This window comes from Diadema antillarum, unplaced genomic scaffold (assembly GCF_040938485.1).
Source record: "Diadema antillarum isolate AM-2024a unplaced genomic scaffold, OU_Dant_1.0 scf00000001, whole genome shotgun sequence".
Taxonomy (NCBI): Eukaryota; Metazoa; Echinodermata; class Echinoidea; order Diadematoida; family Diadematidae; genus Diadema; species Diadema antillarum.
Window position 1 is genome coordinate 2,110,044 of NW_027270890.1, and position 23,360 is coordinate 2,133,403.

Here is a 23,360-nt window from a genome sequence, read left to right on the forward strand (position 1 = left end):
AACAATCAAATACCACAACTATGGTCCAGAAAGGTTATGCCCCCAGTTAATCATTCCTGTAGAACAGGTAAAGACCTACCAGAAAACTCCCCTACCCAAAGACCCAACCGTAAAACCCACAGACTACCATAGACCTCAAAGATGCTTACTAGTAGTATCACATTCCCATCAACCACGACAGTCAACGTCTACTAGGCTTCACAGTAAACGACAGGTACTTTCAATTTGAAGCCCTGCCATTCAGACTAAAATCGGCACCAAGAATCTTCACAAACCACAGGGTAGAGAAAGTAATGAAGAGGCTGCTGTCGGCTGCGACGTCCAAAGCACGGCTGTGGCTAATTTTCTTAGGACTCCTGTCGAGCCTGGTAGATGTAGTACATATGTGGGGGTCATCCCACGAGACCGACACCCACGAGTCATACGGTCCACGAGACCGACATAAAAAATAGGTCCATAAGTCATACAGCCCATGAGTTATACGGCTCAGGAGTCATACAGCCCATGAATTCGACAAGAGACAAAAGAGGCTCACGAGACCGACACTAGGCAAAGAAAGCCCACGAGACTGACACTAGGCAAAGAAGGGTCAGGAGACCGACACTAGGCAAAGAAAGCCCACGAGACTGACACTAGGCAAAGAAGGGTCACGAGACCGACATAGGCAAAGAAAGCCCACGAGACCGACACTAGGCAAAGAAGGCTCACGAGACCGACAGGATGAACAGCGCCATCTACATGTCAATTGCAACTATGTACCTGTACAGGGTGTTTCATTAAGGGGAAAATTACATAATGGCGGGTGCAATTTCGTTACGCTGTCGAGCGAAAGATTGTAACTTACTAATAACAGCACCATCTACATATCAACAACATTAAGTATGTATTTGTACACGTGTGGCTTTTAGGGGGCAATTTTGTCACGCTACGAGGAGCGACATTGCTACCATTTTTTCTTTTTTTTAAATAGAATTGTCCTCTTCATGGGACCACCCCCCCAAAAAAAAAAAAATAAAATGTATGAAAAAATGATAGAGGACAAGACCGATGAATGGTTTAGTTTTAGATGCCATCGTGCTATATTTAATAGGCTTTCCAAATTTCTAATTAGACGGTGGACAGTATGTAAGATTTTTTTTGCCCTTTTCTCTCTCGCTTCACAAGTTAAGTAGGCCTTACTAGATATCCTATCTGCCTGCTTATACCCGCCTGCTTAGAGTTTAATTTTTAATTTTCTCTTTAACTATAGTGTATGAAATTCAACGGATGAAAACTTTTTTTATTGCAGCGATTCACCTCGATTTCAGTGGCTTGTGTTTGTATAATAATATTTCTTTTCAAAACGGTACATTTTTCATGAAATAGAAAAGTTGTTTTCATGGATGCATCTTCTTTTTCCAAATTTTTAACGCTACCTTAATTGACGATTACATTATTTTCTGTGAATTTTTACCATTCCAACGCCTTCGCAGATGACTACCCCCCCCCCCCCCCATATCATGTAAAGCAGGTGTGCACTTCAACACTGACCATTTTGTGAATAATTTTCTTGTAGTGAACTTCATTTCATACCTGGGTATTTTTCTAGTTGGTTGATCTGAATGTCCACATCATTTTATTAATTTTTTTTTCTGAGTAGGTGTAACCGGTATGAGCTTTTCAGATAGGGAAAAGAGGGTGTTTTGGAATTTTCGAAAGTAATGTTGAAACATCTCATGCACTTCTGAATTTTGTTTATATTTTCACAAACACTCACATACGCAAACACAATTAAAGATCTTGACCGTTCAGGGGGTGAGGGAGGGCAATTGATGAGGTAATACCCTAGCAACTCTCCTTTTCCATCTCTTATACCTTCTTTATGTCATTATCTGGACACCCTATACAATTTATTGGTCTATAGGTGGCGCTGTTCATCCTGTCGGTCTTGTTGGTCTTCTTTGCCTAGTGTCGGTCTCGTGGGCCTCTTTTGCCTAGTGTCGGTCTCGTGAGCCTTTTAAGCTCAGTGTCGGTCTCGTGGGCTTTCTTTGTTTAGTGTCGGTCTCGTGAGCTTCATGTGCCTAGTGTCAAACTCATGGGCTGTATAACTTGTGGGCTTATTTTACTTGATGTCGAACTCATGGGCTTTATTTACTCAGTGTCGAACTCGTGGGCCGTATAACTAGTGGGCTGTATGACTTGTGAGCTGTATGACTTGTGAGCTGTATGACTTGTGAGCTGTATGACTTGTGAGCTGTATGACTTGTGAGCTGTATGACTTGTGGGCTGTATGACTCGTGGGTGTCGCTCTCGTGACTTGCACCCCATATGTGCAGGACGCTAATGATCGAGACCCCTCCAACTTCACCTGCTAAGACATTACCGACCCAGACATCATTCCCCGACAAACTAGTCCCTCTGTCGTCAGAGATTTCAACTGCGATCCAGAAGTGGATCAATCCTCACATACTAGGCGAAGGGAAACCAACAAGGAGCCCCTCCCCCTCTTTGACCATAACGACAGATGCATCCCTACAGGGTTGGGGAGTTCACATCACAGACAGCAAAATTTCAGGATGTTGGGGGAAAGGAGATGCAAAGTTGCGCATAAACATGCTGGAAATGAAAGCAGTCCAGTTGGCATTGAGGGAATTTCAAACACAAATAATGAGCAGGTGCATACTGATGAAGTCAGACAACATGACAGTAGTGTCCTACATGAACAGACAAGGGGGGCACAAGATCTCCAACCCTTTGCCATTTGACAGTGCAGATTTTAGAGTGGCGTCTGAAACACAACATTTCACTGAAAACATGCCACATACCGGGGAAGGAGAACTACATAGCAGACTGTCTCCCGTGGTAAGTATCTCAAACGGGAAACGGTGCAAAGGATAATCAATATGACACAGTCTCAAATCGACCTGTTCGCATCTTCTCTAAACAAACAACTTCCCACATACTGCAGCTGCACGAAATATCATGACCCACAAGCCTATGCAATAGACTTACTCCCAATGTCACGGAAAGGGATACCAGGTTACGCCTTCCCACCAATTTCAATGATCCTAAAAGTGCTCGAGAAGGTAATAGTGGATAATGCAACAATCTTTCTTGTTGCTCCTTGGTGGCCACGGAGACCACGGTTCCCACGTCGGACAAAACTGCTCATGGACGTTCCCACAACACTCCTGGTAAAGAAAGACTCACTGAAACAACCAGGGACACAGACGTATTAACCCAAATCCTCGGAAGCGAAGCCTGACACTCTGACCCATTTCAGGAGAAGTGCAGAAGACACAGGCTTTCAGAGAGGGCTGCCAATATGGCTGCCAGATTTCTCAGAGCCTCTACAAGGAACACTAACGATTCAAGACTGCAACGATTCTACACATGGTTATGACGTACTGCATGCAGATTGATCCAACCTCAGCCCCTCTAGGTAAGATAGCAGACTTCCTACTCTTACTGTTTGATTAGGGACTCAGCATTTCCTCCATTAGAGGATACAGATCAACTATTGGAGCAATCCATACAAGTTTTAGTAATGGAGAAACAGTATCTAACTGCAATTTTCTGTGTAGACCAACCAAAGCTTTCTTCCTACAGAATCCCCCTCGGCGAGTTCTCTGTCCAAGATGGAACCTGCCCATTGTCCTACGGGGACTTACTAAAGCTCCCTTTGAACCAATGCATAAGCCTTCCTTGCTTGATTTGTCAGTAAAGACTGTATTTCTCTTAGTCTAATCCATGAACTCTCGCTTAAATCAGGTCACATTCGCTGATTCCAAAACCGGGTTTTGTATCCAAAAATCAGAGAGAATCTTCAAAACCATGTGAGATGGTCTTCCAGTCATGAAAGCGTTCTCATCAATATCAGAGGACAGACTATGGTGCTCTGTGAGAGCCCTAAAATGGTAAATTAGTCGCTTAGTCGCACTGAGAAAATCCGGAAATCTAAACAGTGGTTCATTAGTTCAGTTGAACCTTATGCCCTGCTTCCGTAAATACAATTTCTCGGAGGATAGTCCAAGGGATAAAGGCAGGAGGAGATGAAACTCTATCCTCAGAGCCCATGACACATGAGTAGTTGCAGCATCATGGGCCGTTTTAAGGGTGTATCTCTAGAAGAGATCCTACAAGCTGCATACTGGGCTACCCCAAACACATTCATCTCTTATTACCTTCTGATGTAATAAGCCATGGGACTGAATTTGCAAAAGCAGTGCTATCGTGCCCTAGTCAAACCTAACTTGGCCCTAAAGGCAAGAAAGGGTAGGTGAAATTAATAGCCACAAAACTTCGTCAGTGGTGTATTGTGTCCCCTCCTCCTAAATGACCGTGGGAGTCTAGCAATAGTAAAATTAGGATGGGTAAGTATGGCGAAGCGCTGTAAATCAGAATACTCAGTAGTGAGTATCTTATTTACTAGCAAAGCCATACTTACCCATGAACCCTCCCCCTTCCTGGGGGGCAATCACACCACTTTCATAAGAGGTACGAAAGAGGAAGGAGGCAGCGGAAAGGCTGCTTATATAGGCTCTCAGCGAGGTTTCCTGCCTTGGAACACAGGGGCCTGAAGGGAAAAATGCAAAATATTTACCGGTGGCTATTCCCATGAGGGTAATGAAGAGCAATTGTAAAATTAGGATGGGTAAGTATGGCATCGATAGTATATAACATAGTCACTACTGACTATTCTGTTCTGACATACTGTTTATGGTTCAGAATTTTGAACGATTTACAATTCAGACCAAACAGCACGAAATTTAAAAAGTAGGAATTACTCAAAATCGTTTTTCTTTCCTGAAAGAGTATAATTCAAGCTTTGATATGAAACCAATTATACCAGGATCTTCCTAGAGGAGCCATTTTTATTTACCATGGAAGTTTACCATGTCCAGAGCAGTGAACGTCCGTGAGGAATATTACTCCTCATATATTTGAATACCATTTAGCATAGATTTTTACAGTCTGATTCGGTTCATAATGGGAATGAAATATCAAAAGATATATATGTGTATGTGTGGGCAGAATATTAAATTTGTACTGATAACCTGTATGTAATGGTAGACAACCGAAAATTTAACCAAATTCGTTACTTCTGTTGAAATATCACTCTTTCGCTAATCACTTTCTTCAATTTGTGCACATTTTACAGAAACTCATTATGTCAACCTCTTATTTCATTGTTCCATACTTAAATTCTTACTTCAAAATAATAAGGTGTTTTTCTTATGATGTCTCTGATCCAGGCAGTCTCTCTAACTCAACAAATATAGCATAGTTTTCATCACGGAAGTGCGCATATAGCTCATGGACATTCTGAAAAAACAACATATTGAACAGTACAATTCTGCAGAGTTGGAAAAGCTTTCCATTGACAATAAGCAGCGGTTTCGTGTCGTGACATATTCCTCTACAAAATTCCAAATAATTATTGGCCATTCTGTATTTTAAAAGCTTGCCTCTTTTTTCATGGTGAGGAATCAAAGAAAACACTTCTTCCATCTCTCGTAGATGGATGTTCGAAGGTACATGTAAATCTCAGTAACATATTCTGTCTGATGAAACATTACGCCTTATCGCTAGTATGTTCTTTCAAGCAAATCAGTTAACTCGGCAATTACCAATTACCATTTCAAAGTTTACACTTAGGTAATGAGAATCAAGTGAAATGTCATGTCTTTCATTACATTCACACAGATAGATTAGATGATAATTTGACAACATTTTCTATAATAAGTTCAGGTGTCTTTAACTGAAGATTGGTTAATACTGAAGTCCCTATGAAAAAAAGAGACATAAAACAAGATCACATTGAGAGTTCCCTGATTTCAACAATGTAATGCTCTCGATATGGCGATACACTGCACATCATTTACAATACATACTTTTATCCCAAATTTTGTTATCACGACATAATTATTATCAAAAAGTCTATAGATGCAAAATTTGCTTACAGCGAACATAGTCATAGCTAAATTTGATAACTTAATTGACAAACAAAAAACAAAAGAAATGTGCTCCATTATCCAAATACGAAGTTAAACTGCTAGGGGAAAATGCTTCCGGTTCCAGTGTGTTTAAACAGATATCACTCTGCGCTTGGTCCTCATATTAAACACCATTACGGAGGAGAACTTGCATTATTATGTTGATGAGAAATGGTACAATGGTACAAAGTTTGTTACTCCAAAGGTTTATCATGACAAAATAGACAAACTCCATATAACTTAAATTGATGTTAGTGACTTCGATATGGAATAAAGTTCGTTATAACAAACGTTTTTACCACATTGTTTCGAAGGCTCGTTATTCCTACCGTTCATCAATCCCAAAATTGAATAAGGTTTGTGATTTTGAAGGTTCATTATTTGGTAAATAATAGGAATCTCCATTAATCCAAAGGTTTCTTGATTGGAACATGAAATAAGGTTCATTAATCCAAATGTGAAGAAACAAATTAACAACCGAAGCCTTTGGAACTAAAAACCTCACGTCATTTTCGCCTTAACAAATATCAGGCGTATTCTACTTTTAGAAGAACAGACTTTCAGAATTGCAAACCTTATTTCATTTTTGGATTAACAAACTCTCGGGATAAGAACCTGTAGAACAAGGAACTTTCTTCAGGTACAAGTTTCTTCACTTTGTCTCCCTCTACGAATTAAATTTGTTAAGATCGCAACTGCTGATCTGTAAATTAACAAACATGTCGGAAAATAGGAACCAGTGGGACTCAAACCTGTCATCTACTGCTTTCCGGGCAGCGACACTACCACCAGGATGTCCCTGGTTGCCGGCAGTGACACGATGAACATGGAACAAATACCCAAGCTCCGAAATTCCGACATTGTTTGCACTGTCCCTGGTTGCCGGCAGTGACACGATGAACATGGAACAAATACCCATTTGCAAGCTCCGAAATTCCGACATTGTTATGTTGGAATAACAATGTCGGAATTTCGGAGCTGCCCATCCAGAGGAATTTGTTTTAACGGAAGTGCACTCACACTTATTTTCTCTATATGCGCGTTGGAGCTCGATCCCTTCTCCATTCCTTCTCTATTTCACTCAACTGCTTCCACATTCTTTTTGAACTTTCATGTTTCCTTCTTGCCTCTTGCTCATTACAGACTTCTTCCATCATTTCATTCTTTTCCTTCAAATTTATTGTGACTGTGATTGCATAGCACTTTTTGGATTTGATTTTTTTTTTCTTTTCTTTTTGGCCATGGCATGTTCAGGCTACATAGAGAATGAGAGAAAATTGTTGTGAAGGTAAAGATAAGAGTGCATAAAGGCATGGAAAATATGACAACTACAGGAAACATCCGTGATGGAAGCCCCAAAATGGATGTGTTCCTTTTGAAATGGCAGTTACCTTACTCAAAAGAAATACATGGGGAGCATCTGTCACTAAAAAGTGACACTGTTCCTCTATACTGCATGGACTTCTTCTATGAATGCATATTTGTGAGCAGAACATTTTACTTTTTTATCACAGTTAAATTCAATGCTGAATGCTATGCACCTTTGGGTATGAGAGACTCGTGATTCAGCAATATTTTCAAGTAACATTAACTTATCATACGGTGATATAATTGTAATTATCAGATATTTCTTTCTTGGACTGAACTTTTAACAGTGCAGATTGTCTACAAAACCCCATCAGAAAGAAATTAAATTGCACATAAATTACAGATTACATAGACTGCCATTTACCTCCAACTTGGATTTCAATATCAAGCTGTGTTTGTGTAATTTTAGGGAATTCAAGAGAAAAATAGCAAGTAAATTTGAGCTGTCTGTTCATGATCACAAACTGCCTCAGAAATTGTGAAATTACAGCTCTAAGCTTATTGTTTCCTTTCTGGTACTTTTCACTATTTGAGCTGAAAGTTTGAAAGAATAAAATACACATTTGAGACAAATGTTTCCTATCGGTCGGATTGTTTACGTGACGGAGGTTCGCTGAAATTTTCATGGACATTCGCTGTACTAATGGGGTCCTGTTCCAGGATGGATAGCTAATCGATAGAGAGCACGTACTAGGCTTCTTAACTCTTTCAAAATTGTGAAAAGGTATTTTCAATACAAATTATTAGAAATTTGACAGCTTTTCAACATATGTATTGCTCAGAGAGGGAGAAGGAGGTGGATTTTCAGAGCACAAATTCACTATTTGCTTGGTTTTTGGTGAATCATCTGGTCTGAAAACTGGAGATGAGCCCCAGCCCGCTCTAAACATGGCACACAGCTCCTCGGCTGGAGCGCCAAAGGTAGGCTGTACCTGCGCCATCAAGTAAGATGGTGCCCCACTCGAACATCAGTGAACTTAATAATCACCACGGACATGCTTTTTTTTTCACAGAGGTTTGCAGTAAAAATGTAATTTTGGTTCGTATTTTACAAGGGATGGACGGGAACTCAAAACATGCATATGCCCATGTGGCTAGATCTTAATTGATTACAACTGAGAACAATATCACCAATAACGCTTAATGGGCTGCAATCTGTAGAAGTAAATAGCAGATGCACTTCCTTGAGGTAAACTGAGTGTAATCTTACATAAAAGAATGTTACGTCCCATGAGCGCCTGACTTGGCGGATACCGGCGCTATACAAGACTTCATCATCATCATCATCATCATGTACAGCCGGCAGACCTACAATTTTTGCAGGATATGTTCATGAGGTTGAACACCAAATTTTAGTAAACATTATAGTTGGAACAACGAAGTAGATTTTCCAGTAGTGTTAGTGACAAAAGTGTCAAGGACATTTGTCTGTTTGGGACTTTGATATTTCATTTGTTCTCTGTAATTATATATGCATTCATAGACTTCTTATATTTTTATGGTACATACTCGAGATATGTGAGATCAAGAACACAGCCAGATAAAAGATGTCACAAACTTTTAAAAAGTCACATCATTGGTTTGAAAAACATGAATAATCGTGTATATAGCCTTTCTACCGTATTTTCACGTTTTAAGGCCTTCTCAGATACAAAATATCAGTCAAAAGTATACCAACCCATACATTTCCTGAAAGGAAATTTAGTAGGCTCTCATATGACATGAAAGAAAATGGTGTCTAAGATCATTCTCTTGTGTTCTGAGGGAAAGAGTGTCATAAGGTGTAAAAATTAGCTATTGTACATTGTTCAAAATTCTCACCCATATATACATAATAGTATATGATATATACATGTATTTGTATAGATATACAGTGGAGGCACCGTGGCATAGTGAATCATATTCATGGGTAGAATAAGATGCAACATTTTCAAATAGTTTGGATTGCCCCCATGAGGGGTAGTGTAAACTTTTACATTTTACAACACACTCATATTTATTACATCACATACAAGATGGAGGAATTTGATATTTCCTGAAAGTGGCAGAAGTGTTCCATGGGTCACATAATGTAAGTAAGAAGTTGATCTTTGACCCTCATAAGGATTGAATTTGAAGCAGGCCCCCTGTGCAATGCCCCACAGGTCCAAAGCACTGGTGGAAAACAATATCTTTTACAGATGAAGTAGCTGGGCAGACACTCTTGTAGAATTGCACATGTATGCATACAGGGGGAAGAACAAATTCCATGACAGTTCCAGGGATGTTTGATGAAATTAAACCTGGAATCATTCCCTCAAAGCACATTCTGAAAAGATTTGGCATGAGTCATTCTTACACCCAGAATTTTTTGCAGATACACTGTACCTTGTAGGCCAGTGATAATGCATGATTTGAGACCTTTTAAAGAAGTAGTTAGAATTTGTTGATGAGCTGTCATCAAGGGGCAGTGTAAGGATTTTGCATCATGGTAGAATTTCCCTCAAAGCTCAGATGAGCATCAAGTCCCATGGGATTCATGTTTGACTTTTTGCCAATGTGTGCCCTTCACAGTCTGTCTCATGTGTAGATTGGATGAGTGTCCTTCTTTGTTATTCTGACTGGTTGTATCATATTTTACATTCATTTCTTCCAGGCAAGTGATGATGCCCAGAGTGTGAGATGGCAGAGGGTGAGCTCTAAAATCCCACTCTTTGCCAGCCATACAGCCATGCTCAAAAAGGTTGCAGAGCTACACAACGCTGCTTTCTGAAACTGGATGCTCAATGATCTGTCCAGTTGGCAATCTCCAGATGATTCATCATCAAAGAATTTACTCTTCGCTCCCTCCTGGTAATGGAACAACACTTCCTGCATGAAAGCAAGTAGTGGAGTGATATTTCCAATTTCCAAAAAAGAAAAGAACAAAAATAAACCTTTATGCTTCCAATGCATCAATGCACTTGTAGAAGTCAATTTGGTTGTTCTTTCATGGATATAAATGAATTTATGTGGACATGATTTTTGTGGCAATCCATCACTTCTTCTTTATGCTAATTATTGATCATATACCCAGCACTTGAGTGTGACTTTGCTCATGATATAACTGATATATGTGACCGTGCACCACAAAACGCACAAAAAGTTGCACCCCTTGATTTTACGTGAGGACTCAAAAAAAAGGTGAAATGGGTCAACCAAGTCAATATTGGGTTTTTCATATTTTCTAAAAGAACCACCCTTCTTCTACATTAGTCTTAAGTTTGGGATAAAAAATGAATGGGAAAGTGCATTTTCACTAGTTTTTCTACAACCCATTTTTCGTAGAGTAGTGAGATCTGGAGGCACCTGTTCAGTTCTTGATAGTCTCTAGCACATTCTTCATTTTTAAGTCTAGTAACTTTTGAAGGAATAAAGCTACTGCCTTGAAAGTTGGCATTAATCATGGACAGAATGTGTTAATAGAGCATGTCTAATTTGAGCTTAATCCGTTAATCTCTTCATTGTTGTTGCTCCGGTTGTTTACACCCTGTTTTTTGTCCTATTCATCGCACAGCCAGCGCGGTTTGGTGAAGATTAAGCGCTTGAATAGACCCTGTACTTCAGAGCCTCTTTTCTCGGTTCACACTTTTCCAGAGTGTGTGCTTTCTTTCCAATATATGGATAGGTTACGAGAGTCCATTTCATTTGAGTTATACGTCATTTTAATGCTTAGAATCTGCTCTTTCAGAATCTTTCCTGAACTAAAAATCTGTGTCTGGCGACTTTTTGTTGGTTTTGTGATGCAGGGCCACATATTATCATTTTGATAGGATACATCTCATAGTTACAAAGTTATTTGGATTCAAGTTTCCACATCAGTTACTATTTGAATGATGAGTAGAACCTTGGACACTTCCATGGTGCTTCAACTGTACATGTCTTCAAGTCTACTACAAAGCCACAACTAAACTCAGATGCTACAAACTGCTAAACGGGTATCTTAATATTCTCAAGGCATGTGCATTACTACAAGCTACATAGCTGTGTGAGTGCCCCCAGTAACATGGCACCTTCATAGAGTTTTTATTGATTAAATGCTTAGACACTGTGTCATTGTATGTGTTTGTTGTTGTTTTATTTTCTGTGACAGTCTGTTAACAGTCAGAATGACAAAGAACAGTTTTTGTAACAAAATTCAAAGCAAACACAGGCTATCACTGTGAGACGAGCATTTTACAGAGATTATAGTTGCAAAGTGGATAGATTAAAGCTTGATGTGCTCTCACAATTATTCTGAGGTGCCATAAATAGTTATATAACCCTTTATGCAAAAAAAAAGCAGAAGTCAATTATTTCTAACATAAGATTTGCAAAGATACTATAGATCTGCCCAAAGGAGAAAGAGATATGAGAAAATCATATGGGAAAAAAAAAATTATTATTATTTGTACTTACATCTGAACAGCATGTTTAAGCTCAGCATTGATTGTATGTTTGATTTCAAATTGACAAGAAAGTGGCTATTGTGTATGAAGTGCGTATGAAGAGGATATTCGATAATATTAATGTAGAAGTGAACAATAATACTGTAATATTCATCTCTTTGATTGTGAGATAAGCCACAATAGTATATCATTGAGCAATCCCAGTGATTATCATTGTTTTTCAATAGATAGTTTAGGTGCATTTTACTGTATACCTTTTTTAAGATTGTGAAGAAATGGCATGTCATCGATGAATAACAGAAATATATATATTGGGCAATTTCTGAGATTTTCAGTGTCTTTCAAGAGGAAAATATAGTTTTGATGCACATTATGTGTAAACTTATACTGTCTACCTGGTGCAAGATTTTGTAGAAATGATGTGATAGTAGTGAATAAAAGTGTGCAGTGCCTTAAATCTGTATGGAATATCTCTGAACTTTCAGTGTTATCAAAGCACATGCATTGTATCCTCTATGTCTGTCATTGTTTGTACTTGAACATCATGTTTAGTAAGGAGACACTTCTGATATATGTGAAGATGTGTTCTCATCCATCATGTTAGATGTCAGGGAATAAACATTAACCTGGCAATTCTTGAGGGTTTTTTTTTTTTTCAGAACAGACAAGATTCATTCATTCAAGCATATGTCACATGTGCCTGGTTGATACCATTTGCTGATTATTGCTAGTCACCTGGAATCACAGGATTATTCATTGGTTTCATCCCCTTGACTGTATGCTGTCTTGATTAAGAATGTCCATCATTCATTACAGTGGACGGTGTACTTTGCAGTAATGCAGTGACATTTGCCACCATAAGAATTTAAGCATTTTCAAGTTTCAACTCAAGATATTGCACCAATTTATTTTTTAACATAAGTGGAATATGAAAACCATCTATCAGTTTGTGTATATTGTATAGGCTGTTTAATCAGATTGTAAAATTTGTTTTTGTTTCCAAACAGACAGTATATGAAGATCATGCTATCATGTTATATATTTATGTATAAGTGTTGTGGGGTTGTTGTTGTTTTTATATAGTTTTATTTTAATGGATGCTGTGGATTATATAGACTGCTTGCTGAAAGTAATTGTGCATAAAACATATCCTCTTCATAAAGCGGGTTTACAGGCTAAAAGCAAGTAGATACAAGTTTGATTTTGGAAAGTTTCTGTAGCTGCTAATGATCAATTTTTTCTGCCTTTCTGCCAGCCGATCACGTCACCATCGATTTCTTGTTCAGTGACTGAGAGAGTCAGACCACGTACTTCCGCTGGTATGGTTTTTGTTACCCTTATTACACATTTACCCTGGTATTGTATTATTTTGAATACTTTGAGTAATAGGAATAATAATTATAGCCTGATATTGTTATGAGAATTGATAAATGGATGTTTGAAAATTTCAGTTACTTTGTCATGCAAATGAGTAATGCGACTGCTGATAAATTCAGTGCCGTATATAGAGAGAGTCTGGCCAACTTGGTTGATGGCCAAAGAGCTTTGAAGCCTTGGATTGGTCAATAGCAGGTCCCATGATCACTAGGCACCATGCCATTACCAGCTTCAAGCACACACACGGGAACAGAGCTCACATGCAGCGCCCATTGTTAAATGTACGGTACTTTGTTTGCTCTAATTATGACATATGAGCATACATACTAACACTCTAATGCACAATGCGCAGGGCAACGACATGGCGCCCATTGTCAGTAGTTGGCCAGACTCTCTTTATATACAGCACTCAGTAAATTAATCTGTTGAGGATGAGGCCCGAGTATACTCGGGCAAGTGTTTATGGGAAATGCTCGTTGTAGTAAAATCAGTCCGTCCTCAACGGGTTAAGATATCATGCTGTCTGATAGTTTTGCCAGAGCCATCAAAGTTTATTATGCATATCATTATATATCTTGTCTACTGTGGTTAGTATTTTGTGAGTTAGTTCAGGACCTGCAATGTGTCTAGTATAGGACCTAGTATAGTAACATGTTCATAGCCCAGATGGGAGACAGACAAAACCCCCAAATTAAGGAATCTTTGCAAATCTTCTCTAAAACCTTTAGTGACGAATGAAGTTATGGCTATGAGTAAGTTTTGACTGGTAACTGTACTTCCATGATTTTTGCTATGAAGAAAGAATACATATATGTGCAAATAGGCAACATTCCCTGCTTAGGGCCCCCAAGGGGCACAATGCCTTTAAGGGAGGGGCAAAGCCCTAAATTTAAATAATCGGTATGAATCTTTTTTCTCTCAAACCAGGAGGCAGAAGGTAAGGTAGTGTTATGAGTATAAAAGTAAGGGGGGTTCAAGTTGGGGCCAGTTTTCACATTTTCATGGTCTTCGTAAAAATGCATGGTCAGATTCTTTTCACCCAATTTGACAGATGCCATCGCTGGAGTGTAGAAGAAATGTGTGTACAATAGGCACAGTTCCCCACTTTGAGTAAATACATTGATGAATGTACTTTGAAGGTTATTTATTGTAAATCCAGGGGTCCAGCAGGGACCAAATTGAGGGCCAGTTTTTATATTTTGATCCTTTTTTGCATAGTCAAATTTTCTAATTACAGTGTACAGTGTACTTGGCAGGTATTTTTACCAGTGTGATAGAGAAAAAAAAAACAATAAACACATGGTCCCCTGTAGGCCCTAAAAAGGTCCCCTTCCCTAAATATGCTATGTCTTCTGGTAATAGTCTGCAAGAATGCAATTTAAAGTGAGCATGTGATATTCAGGTCAGCACTAAACCCCCAGGTCTCTTGTTATGTCAGCATTCCTTTCAGGGTCATAGTGTCATTTAATACTTGAACATTAAAAAGTACATTTTTACCATACTGAATGTTGAGCAAATGACTAAAGCAGCAACATATTTAGCATTTTACATCGACTTCTGATTCTGTTCATGGTACAGTTATTGGTACACTTCACTGGCTCACAGTTACCATCTCAAACTGAATACCGGTACAGAGATATACACTGCATGTTTTAAGACCATATTTTAACATTGATCCAAAGAACCTAAAATAGATAAGGGGAAATTAAGAATGCTACTTTGATGTTAATTTGAAGTTTGTAATTGATTGATTTCCCCTAACACTCATACCCTAGTTGAAGGGATATGTTTTCCTGAAGGGCCTGTATTAGTATTAGTATATGTGAGTAAATACAATATTTTCCACCATTTTGAGTGATTAAAAAATGAAAGAAATCATGTCAAGAAATCCTGTTGAAGTTTTAAACAAAATGGCAAATGAGGAAACAAGTTTTCTTAATGTTAGGCAATCATTGTTGATAAATGTAATGTACTTTGTAGGCCTAATTGAAGAGACAGTGACCTCAGGATCTTTTTTATTTTATATTCTATTTTACTTTTTGTAATTTTAAAGTATGTATTTTTCCATCTCCCTGGGATACAGTGAGCATAAAATTTAAATCCTGATGTGTTTGATGGATCTTTTAGCCCTCGTGTGGTTTTCTGGCATACTGTGAGGAAAAAAATGATGTTCATCATGTAAATGTTGTAACATAAAATGGACTGGTTTTGTTCCTTATACGAGTGCTTGTGGCTGAAACATGTACAGATGTATCAAGATATGATACAATTTAGTAGTTATGGACAAGTAGGTTACCAATGTATTTTCGCTCTCTTATTAGCTCACCTGAGCCAAAGGCTCAAGTGAGCTATTGCGATCACTCTTCGTCCGGCGTCCAGCGTGCGTAAACTTTTTACATTTTCATCTTCTTCTTGAGAACCCCATGACCGATTTTCACCGAACTTGGCAGGTAGCATCCCTAGGGGGTTAGAATTTCAGTTTGTTCAAATGGGCACCATGCCCCACCTGGGGGCCCCCAGAGGGGCCCAAACCCCCCAACATTAAGAAATCTTTAAAAATCTTCTTCTCTAGAACCAGAAGTGATGGAGCTAAGTTAGTACTATGAGTTAGTGCATTGATGACTGTAGTTTCAAGTTTGTTCATGGCGGAATCAGGGGTGTCCCCCTTCGGACCCAGGGGAGGAGGATGGGGAGGGGTCCTAATGGGGCCCAAATTGTACATTTTCATCTTTTTCTTGAAAATGCCAATATGAATTTTCACCAAACTTGGCAGGTAGCATCCCTAGGGGGATAGAATCTCATTCCCATCAAATGGGCACCATGCTTCACCTTGGGGCCCCAGGGGGCCTAAATTGGGGCCTAAACTGTAATTTTTCATCTTTTTCTTGAAAATCCCTTTATGAATTTTCACCAAACTTGGTAGGTAGCATCCCTAGGGGGATAGAATCTCAATTCCATCAAATGGGCACCATGCCCCACCTGGGGGGCCCCTGGGGGGCCCAACCCACCCCCAGTAAGGAATCTGTAAAGATTTTCTCTAGAACCAGAAGTGATTGAGCTAAGTTAATACAATGAGTCAATATATTGATGACTGTTGTTTCAAGTTTGTTCATGGCAGAATCAGGGGTGCCCCTTCCCCCCTTGGGACCCCCCCCCCCCCCCCCTTGGGACCCAAGGGAGTGGGGTGGAATGGGTCCAAATGGTGGTGTAAATTGTACATGTTCATAATCATTGAAAAACCCCTATTCACCACACTTGACAGGTTGGGAGTTAAGATCTCAATTTGTTCAACAGGGCACCATGCTCCCCTTTGGGGACCCGAGGGGGCCTAATCCCCCCACATTAAGGAATATTTACAATTCTTCTCTAGAACCAGACTTGATAAAGCAAAGTTACTTTGTGTTTGTACATTGATGACTGTAGTTCCAAGTTTGTTCATTTGCAGTGCCCCCCCAAAAAAAAACTCGGGGGGGGGGGAGGCAAATGCACCTCTGAAATTAAGGTATATTCAATGATATTGTTCTCTAGAATCTAAAGTGATAGGGCTTTAAGTCTTTTTTTTTTCAGAACTGCATAGTTCAACATTCTATAAAGTACAGTGTACCTTGCAGGTATTTTTACCAGTGTGATGGAATATGCAAATGGACACCATGCCCCCAGCTCTCAAAGCTACCCCACCACAAGTTTCCAGTGTTCTCAGGTAAGAGTCTGCCAGAATGCATGGAAGGTGAACTTGTGATACTCAGGTGAGCGCGAGATCCCGGGTCTCTTGTTTGTATCTCCAAACAATTTGATTGTATTTTCTCCTGTAATGTTAGAACATCAGTATGTTTTGTACTGAGCAAATTTAGCCTTTTATGTAATTGTCAGAGTATTAGTGACTTAGCTTGAAATATTCTATTTGCACTATTTACAGTATTTCAAAATGCCTCACACACAATGCACAGTTGATGTTCGTTTTATTTTGAAGGTTTGTCATTCCACAGGTTTGTAATTCCAAAAAGGAAATAAGGTTCTTTATTCCGTAGGTCAATAAATCAAAGAAAAAAAAAACAAAAGTTTTGAAATTTCAAAGATTCATGAGTATGCACCTTCTTTTCAATTTTGGATTGACAAATTGAAGTAAGTAGATAGGTGGCTGTAGTTTCAAGTTTGTACATAGCAGATCTGGAGGTGGGCAGGAAGAGGGTTGAGCTTGGGACCAAATCTTTGCATTTTCTTGTCATTGAAAATGCATGATCAGACTTTCATTAAATTTTAGAAAATGGGTTTAGAAAATGTATTTGTACAAATGGGCATAATTCCCTGTTTGGGAGGCCCAAGGGTCACAAGGCTTAAAAGTGGGTGTGTAGGGGGAGACAAGCCCCCAAATGAAGGAATCTTTACAAATCTTTTTTAGAACCAGCCAAAAGTGAGTGCTATGAGTTAGTAACTCATATATTGATAACTGCAGTTCAGAATCTGTTCATTGCAGTTACAGGGGCAGGCCCTGTTGGGGGGGGGGGGGGGGGGGGGTGGAACAGATTATGCAGGGCCTAATTTTCACATTTTTTTCCTCCTTATTGAAAACACTGGTCAAGTTTGTCACCAAACGTGAAAGGCATTGTCACAAGGGTAACAATATATTCATTACAAAGACTCCAGAACCCCATAATAAAAGAATTGCAACAAAAAAAGGGACAGAAAAAAATTGTTTAAAACCAGAAATACCCAAAGTAAATATGTTTGTGAATGTACTTATAAGGTTATTTTTTTTATGGTATGTCCAGGGATCAGGCGGGGTCAAATTGAGAGCCAGTTTTTAAAACTCTGACTTTTTTTGTTTTGTTTTGTTTTTTTTTTTTTTTTTTGGGGGGGGGGGACTGCATAGTCAAATTTTCTAAATTACAGTGTAGGGCCTACTTAGCAAGTATTTTGACCAGTGTGATACAATGTACAAATAGACACCATGCATCCCTGTAACTCCTCAAAGATGCCTCCGCCACCAAGTTTGCTATGTTCACAGATGAAAATCTACAAGAATGCATAGAGGTTGAACTTGCGATACTGGGGTGAGTGCAGTACCCCCGGGTCTCTTTGTTTCAAATTCATCTTGGCTTTCAAGTGACAAGATCTGTATCGATACATATACTGTCAAGAGCTTAGAAAAATAAAATCTTGTACAAAAACACCTGTGATTTTTCTTTAAGCATTATGTGTTGTTGTAATTGTTGTTTTTTAGCAAAAAAAGTTACTTTTTATGTGGTATTTGTTCCTTCATGACTTGCCTTTCAGTGCTGCTTCTGAATGTGGTGTGAATAGCGATATTCTGAGAGAAGCTGTTCTTGATCCTGCTGGAGTGAAAATACAGCTGTAGTACTATGTATACAATACAAGCAACAATCGAACTAGCTGGGAAGAGATCCGTTAATTAAAAAAATATTAAAGAAGTCTTCTTCTCTAGAACCAGAAGTGATTAAACTAAGTTAATACTATGAGTTAGTACACTAATGATTGTAGGTTCAAGTTTGTTCATGGCAGAATCAGGGATGCCTCTCCCCCTCCCCCCTTTGGCACCCAGGGGAGGAGGTGGACAGGGTCCAAAAGAGGGCCTAAATTGTAGATTTTCATCTTCTAGAGGAAAACCTCATGAATTTTCATCAAACTTGACAGGTAGCATCCCTAGGGGGAAAGGATCTCAATTCATTCAAATGAGTACCATGCCCCACCTGGGGGCCCGGGGGAGGGGGGGTGCAACCACCAAAAGTAAGGAATCTTATATATATATATATATATATATATATATATATATATATATATATTTATATATATATATATATATTTATATATATATATATATATATATATATTTATATATATATATATTTATATATATATATATATATAAAGAAGAAATAAACCGTGTGAAGAAATAAACAGTTGGTGAATACAGCATGAACTTTGTTGCAGCTTTGTTACTTATCTATATATATATATATATATATATATATATATATATATATATTTATATATATATATATATTTATATATATATATATTTATATATATATATATATATTTATATATATATATATATATATATATATATTTATATATTCTCTAACCAACCAGAGGTGATAGAACTAAGTTAATACTATGAGTTAGTACATTGATGACTGTAATTTCAAATTTATTCATGACAGAATCAGGGCTCTTCCCCCCCCCCCCCCCCTTTGTTGCCCAGGGGTGGGGGGTTCAAATGGGGACCTAAATTGTCCATTTGAGACCCAATGACGGATTCTAACCAAACTTGGCAGGTAGCATCCCTAGGGGATAGGATCTCAATTTGTTCAACTGAGCACCATGCTCCCCTTTGCGGCCCCTAGGGAGACCCAAACCCCCCCCCCCAAAAAAAAAAAAAAAAAAAAAAAAAGAGAGAAAGTAATCTTTGTAAAAAATTGCCTTCTCTTGAACCAGAAGTGATAGAGCTAAGTGAATACTATGAGTAAGTACATTGACGACTGTAGTTTCAAGTTTATTCACAGAGGATCCAGGGGTGCCTCCTTGGACCTGGGGGTCCAAACTGAGGCTAAACCTCACATTTACATCTTCTTCTTGAAAATGCATGTTCAGATTTTACCAAATTTAGCAGGAGTTATCGCCAGGATTAAAGAAAATATTGTAACGCAACTGGGCCATGGATCATTTGTATTCACTCTGGATCTCACTCCTTACTTTCTGCACAGTTATGCATTGATGCCAGGGATCTCATGTCTTTGCATACATAGGATAAGAATCACTCGCCATCACTCTCAGACGTCACCGCATTCATGAAGAGGGAATTACTGCAAACAAATACACCAGTATAGACAAAATAATTAGATTGGAATAACACACGTATGACACTTGCCTTTACTCTGGGTAAGTAATTGGAGAGTGGTATACAAACAAGCCACAGGTTGCCGCCGTTGCCCACAGCCTTACACAACCGTTTGCCCTTATCCGAGACTCACTCTCTTTGCCCATCCTTCCTCGGATGTGGCTAAAACGCAACTGGCCCTCTGCTCCTGAAGACTGAAGACAGTTTCGTTTTATCCATCATAAAAAATGTTTAATGCATTTCAGATCTCGACTCCTTCCAAGGGGTGTTACGGAAAGCCACCAGAACACCCCCGCAGGGAAGACTCATTTATCATTTCTCAGCCAGATCAAAATGTTGCTTGCAAAGGGTACCATGATCCAAACAATTACCCACAGTTATGTTCGTCTCCAATTTCGCCATCCCGAAATTGTCAGGAGAGCTTCGCGTAATCCTAGATCTCAAAGTGATAAACAAATTTCTCACGGATCAGAAGTTTGCAATGGAAACTATCAGTGTGAACCTCACGCAATTATCCATTAAAAAGTGTGCTGCGTCCATAGACCTCAAAGATGCATGCTTCCAATATGTTGTACTTCCATTCGGGCTCCAGGACTCCCCCTGGGTTTTCACTCGAATTGTAGCTACAGTGATAGGTCACCTGCACAGACAGGGCATCAGGATTTTCTATTATTTGGACGATTGGCTGATAGTTGCAGAGTCTCAAGCCCTTATCTTTTTTCCATTTGTCTCTTGTTCTTCAAACGACACAGGACCTGGGCTTCATCATCAACTGGAAGAAGTTGACGCTGTTGTCCTGGGCAGAGAGTCCCTTTGTATCTAGGTGCTGTCCTAGATATTCCCCGCAGTCTAGCACGTCTGGCAGAACACAGGATTCTGTCCCTTCAGAACTAACTCTTCGGTTGGTATCCTCGCCCTGGCGAAAGCGAAGTTATGGCAGTCTTTCCTCAGTCTTTTAGCCAGTCTAGTGGATTTGATCCCGCATTGCAGGCTGTTAATGAGACAACTACAGTTGCATTTTCTCAGATTCTTCTCCCAACTCAGGATGATCAAGATAAACTGATCCCCTTGTCAGAGGAGGTGAAGGAGTGGTGCCTAGACTGGGTTTCCCCAGCTCGTCTGTATCAGGAAAACCCTTTGTTCAAAGACCTCCAGATTTCACCCTTAACAGATGCTCTCAGCTAGGCTTAGGGCAGTGTTCCAGTCCCAACGACTGTCAGACCGCTGGTCAGAGAGGGAATCCGGCGAGCATATCAACCTCCTAGAGTTGAGAGCAGTTTGGTTAACCCTTCGCATCCTCGAGCCTTCTAGCTGTCCTAGGTTACTCATTTCTGGTCCGGTCAGACAACAGAACAGTCGTTGCTTATATCAGTCAACCTTCTGGTAGGAGTCCCCAGAGCTCTGCCTGTTCATCATGATCTCTTGGTGCAACCTCTCTCGTCTGGGAAGCGTCAAGATGTCAAGGCCCTTCATCTTTCTGGCCTCTCTCAGGCAACAAGGCGAAGAAGCAGGCCTTTCTAAACGAGCTGTGCAGTTCGCGGCTGGCAGAGTCTCTCCGAGAGTCATCTCGAACTACTTTCGATTCCAGACTTGAGCACTTTAGGAAGTGGTTTCAGGCCCAATCTTATGATCCCATTACTGCCTCTTTAGGTCAGGTTGCGGATTTGTTTGTTGATCTCAAGGTCTTGCGCAGGCTACGATCAGATCCTGCAGGTCAGCTATCATGTCCTGCCATAAGGGCTTTGACGACGGGACGTTGGTATCTACTTCCCCTTTCCTTACCAAGCAGTTACGATCCTTCTTCTTGAAGAGGTCCTTGCTTCCTGCGTGGAGTCTTCCTGCTGTTCTTAGATCTCTTGCCAGAATTCCCTTTGAACAAATGGCTGAAGCTTCCCTTCGGAACCTCACGTTGGAGACGGTTTTCCTGATTGCTATTGCTTCAGGCCACAGAGTCAGCTTTTTGCGTGCATTATGTCTCGACCACGGTCATATTCGTTTGGAACCTTCGGGCGAAAGGCTGGTCCCCAGACCAGGCTTTCTTGCTAAAAACCAGACCGAGTCCTCAAAACCAGTAGAGATTTTCCTTCTGTAACTCTCCTCGTATTCCTCGGTCGTGGAGGACAAGTCCTGGTGCAGGCTTTCAAGTACACCTACTTTTCCTACTTTTTCCTACTTTTTTACTGCTGTCCCTTCTTTTCCTACTTTTTTTGCTTAAAATCCTACTTTTTCACTTCTTTTCCCTACCTTTTTGGTGAAAAACCCTGCAAAAAAAAATGTGCAAGGCTACTTGAATACAAGCTGTAGTTGATATTCAGAAATAATGAGTAGACTATAGTTGCAGATTCTTTCTGGTGGGGAGAGCCTCTATCTTTCAAATTCAAATTCAAATTCAAATTCAAATTCAAATTCAAATTTTATTTCCATTCAACATAAAATCATCAAACAATTCATACAATGAAAACACATAGATACAAATTTATGATTATCAAAAGAAATATACACACATACACAAAACAACAACAAGAACAAGAGCCGATGCGTAAATTCATGTGAATGGGGGGTCAACAGAGAAGAGCAATAAGCCTTGTAAATCGCTGACCCCTAGAAAACATAAATAATGTGTAAAATATATCGGGAGTATAGAAACGAAACTAAGGAGGAAAAGAAAAGGACAGGACTGAAGAACAAATCAAAAGACATATATAAGTGCAATTAAAGTAATCATTCTGAATGAGAATATGAATTCAGGAGTAAAAATTTATAATTCCTTTTAAAACTATTCAAAGACGGTTTCATTTTTAAATCAAATGGTATTTAGGTCCATATTAATGGACCTTTATAAAAAACTGTATTCTTAGAAATATTTGTTCTCACATGACATAAATGATAATCATTAGCACGACGGATGTTATAAGCATAAACATTACTATTCAATAAAAATTTGGAAGAAATATTACAGGGCAATAAACCTTTTGAACACATATACATAAAAATTGCAAGATTATATCTATTAATATCATATACATTTAAAAGCTTCAAATGAAAAAATAAAGGTGAAGTGTGAGCATTAAAAGATACATTAGAAATTATTCGAATAGCTTTTTTCTGTAATACAAACAATTTTTTCATACAAAAATCATTTCCATTGGACCAGGCCACATTGCAATAATTGATATGGGAAATAAATAAAGTATGGTATAACATAATCAGAATATATCTAGGGAAATGCCTCAGATGATAAAAAATACCAATACCTTTGGCAATACGATTGCACACGACACCAATATGTTCATGCCATGAGAGCTTGTCATCTATATACAATTAACAGTGATTGCAACATGACAAACTTAATATGAAAGTAAGTTTTTCACCACA

General features: G+C 39.1%; 1 protein-coding gene across 1 annotated transcript in view; it reads left to right on the forward strand.

Moving 5' to 3' along the window:
- The window catches only part of LOC139721313 (transient receptor potential cation channel subfamily M member-like 2), a 433,859-nt gene extending 417,594 nt beyond the window's left edge, over positions 1-16,265 (forward strand). Inside the window, exon 34 of the mRNA XM_071632667.1 lies at positions 9,979-16,265. Within this exon, the coding sequence (XP_071488768.1) occupies positions 9,979-10,095 (117 nt within the window). The 3' untranslated portion in view covers positions 10,096-16,265. The remainder of the gene's footprint in view (positions 1-9,978) is intronic.
- Positions 16,266-23,360: the final 7,095 nt, after the last annotated feature.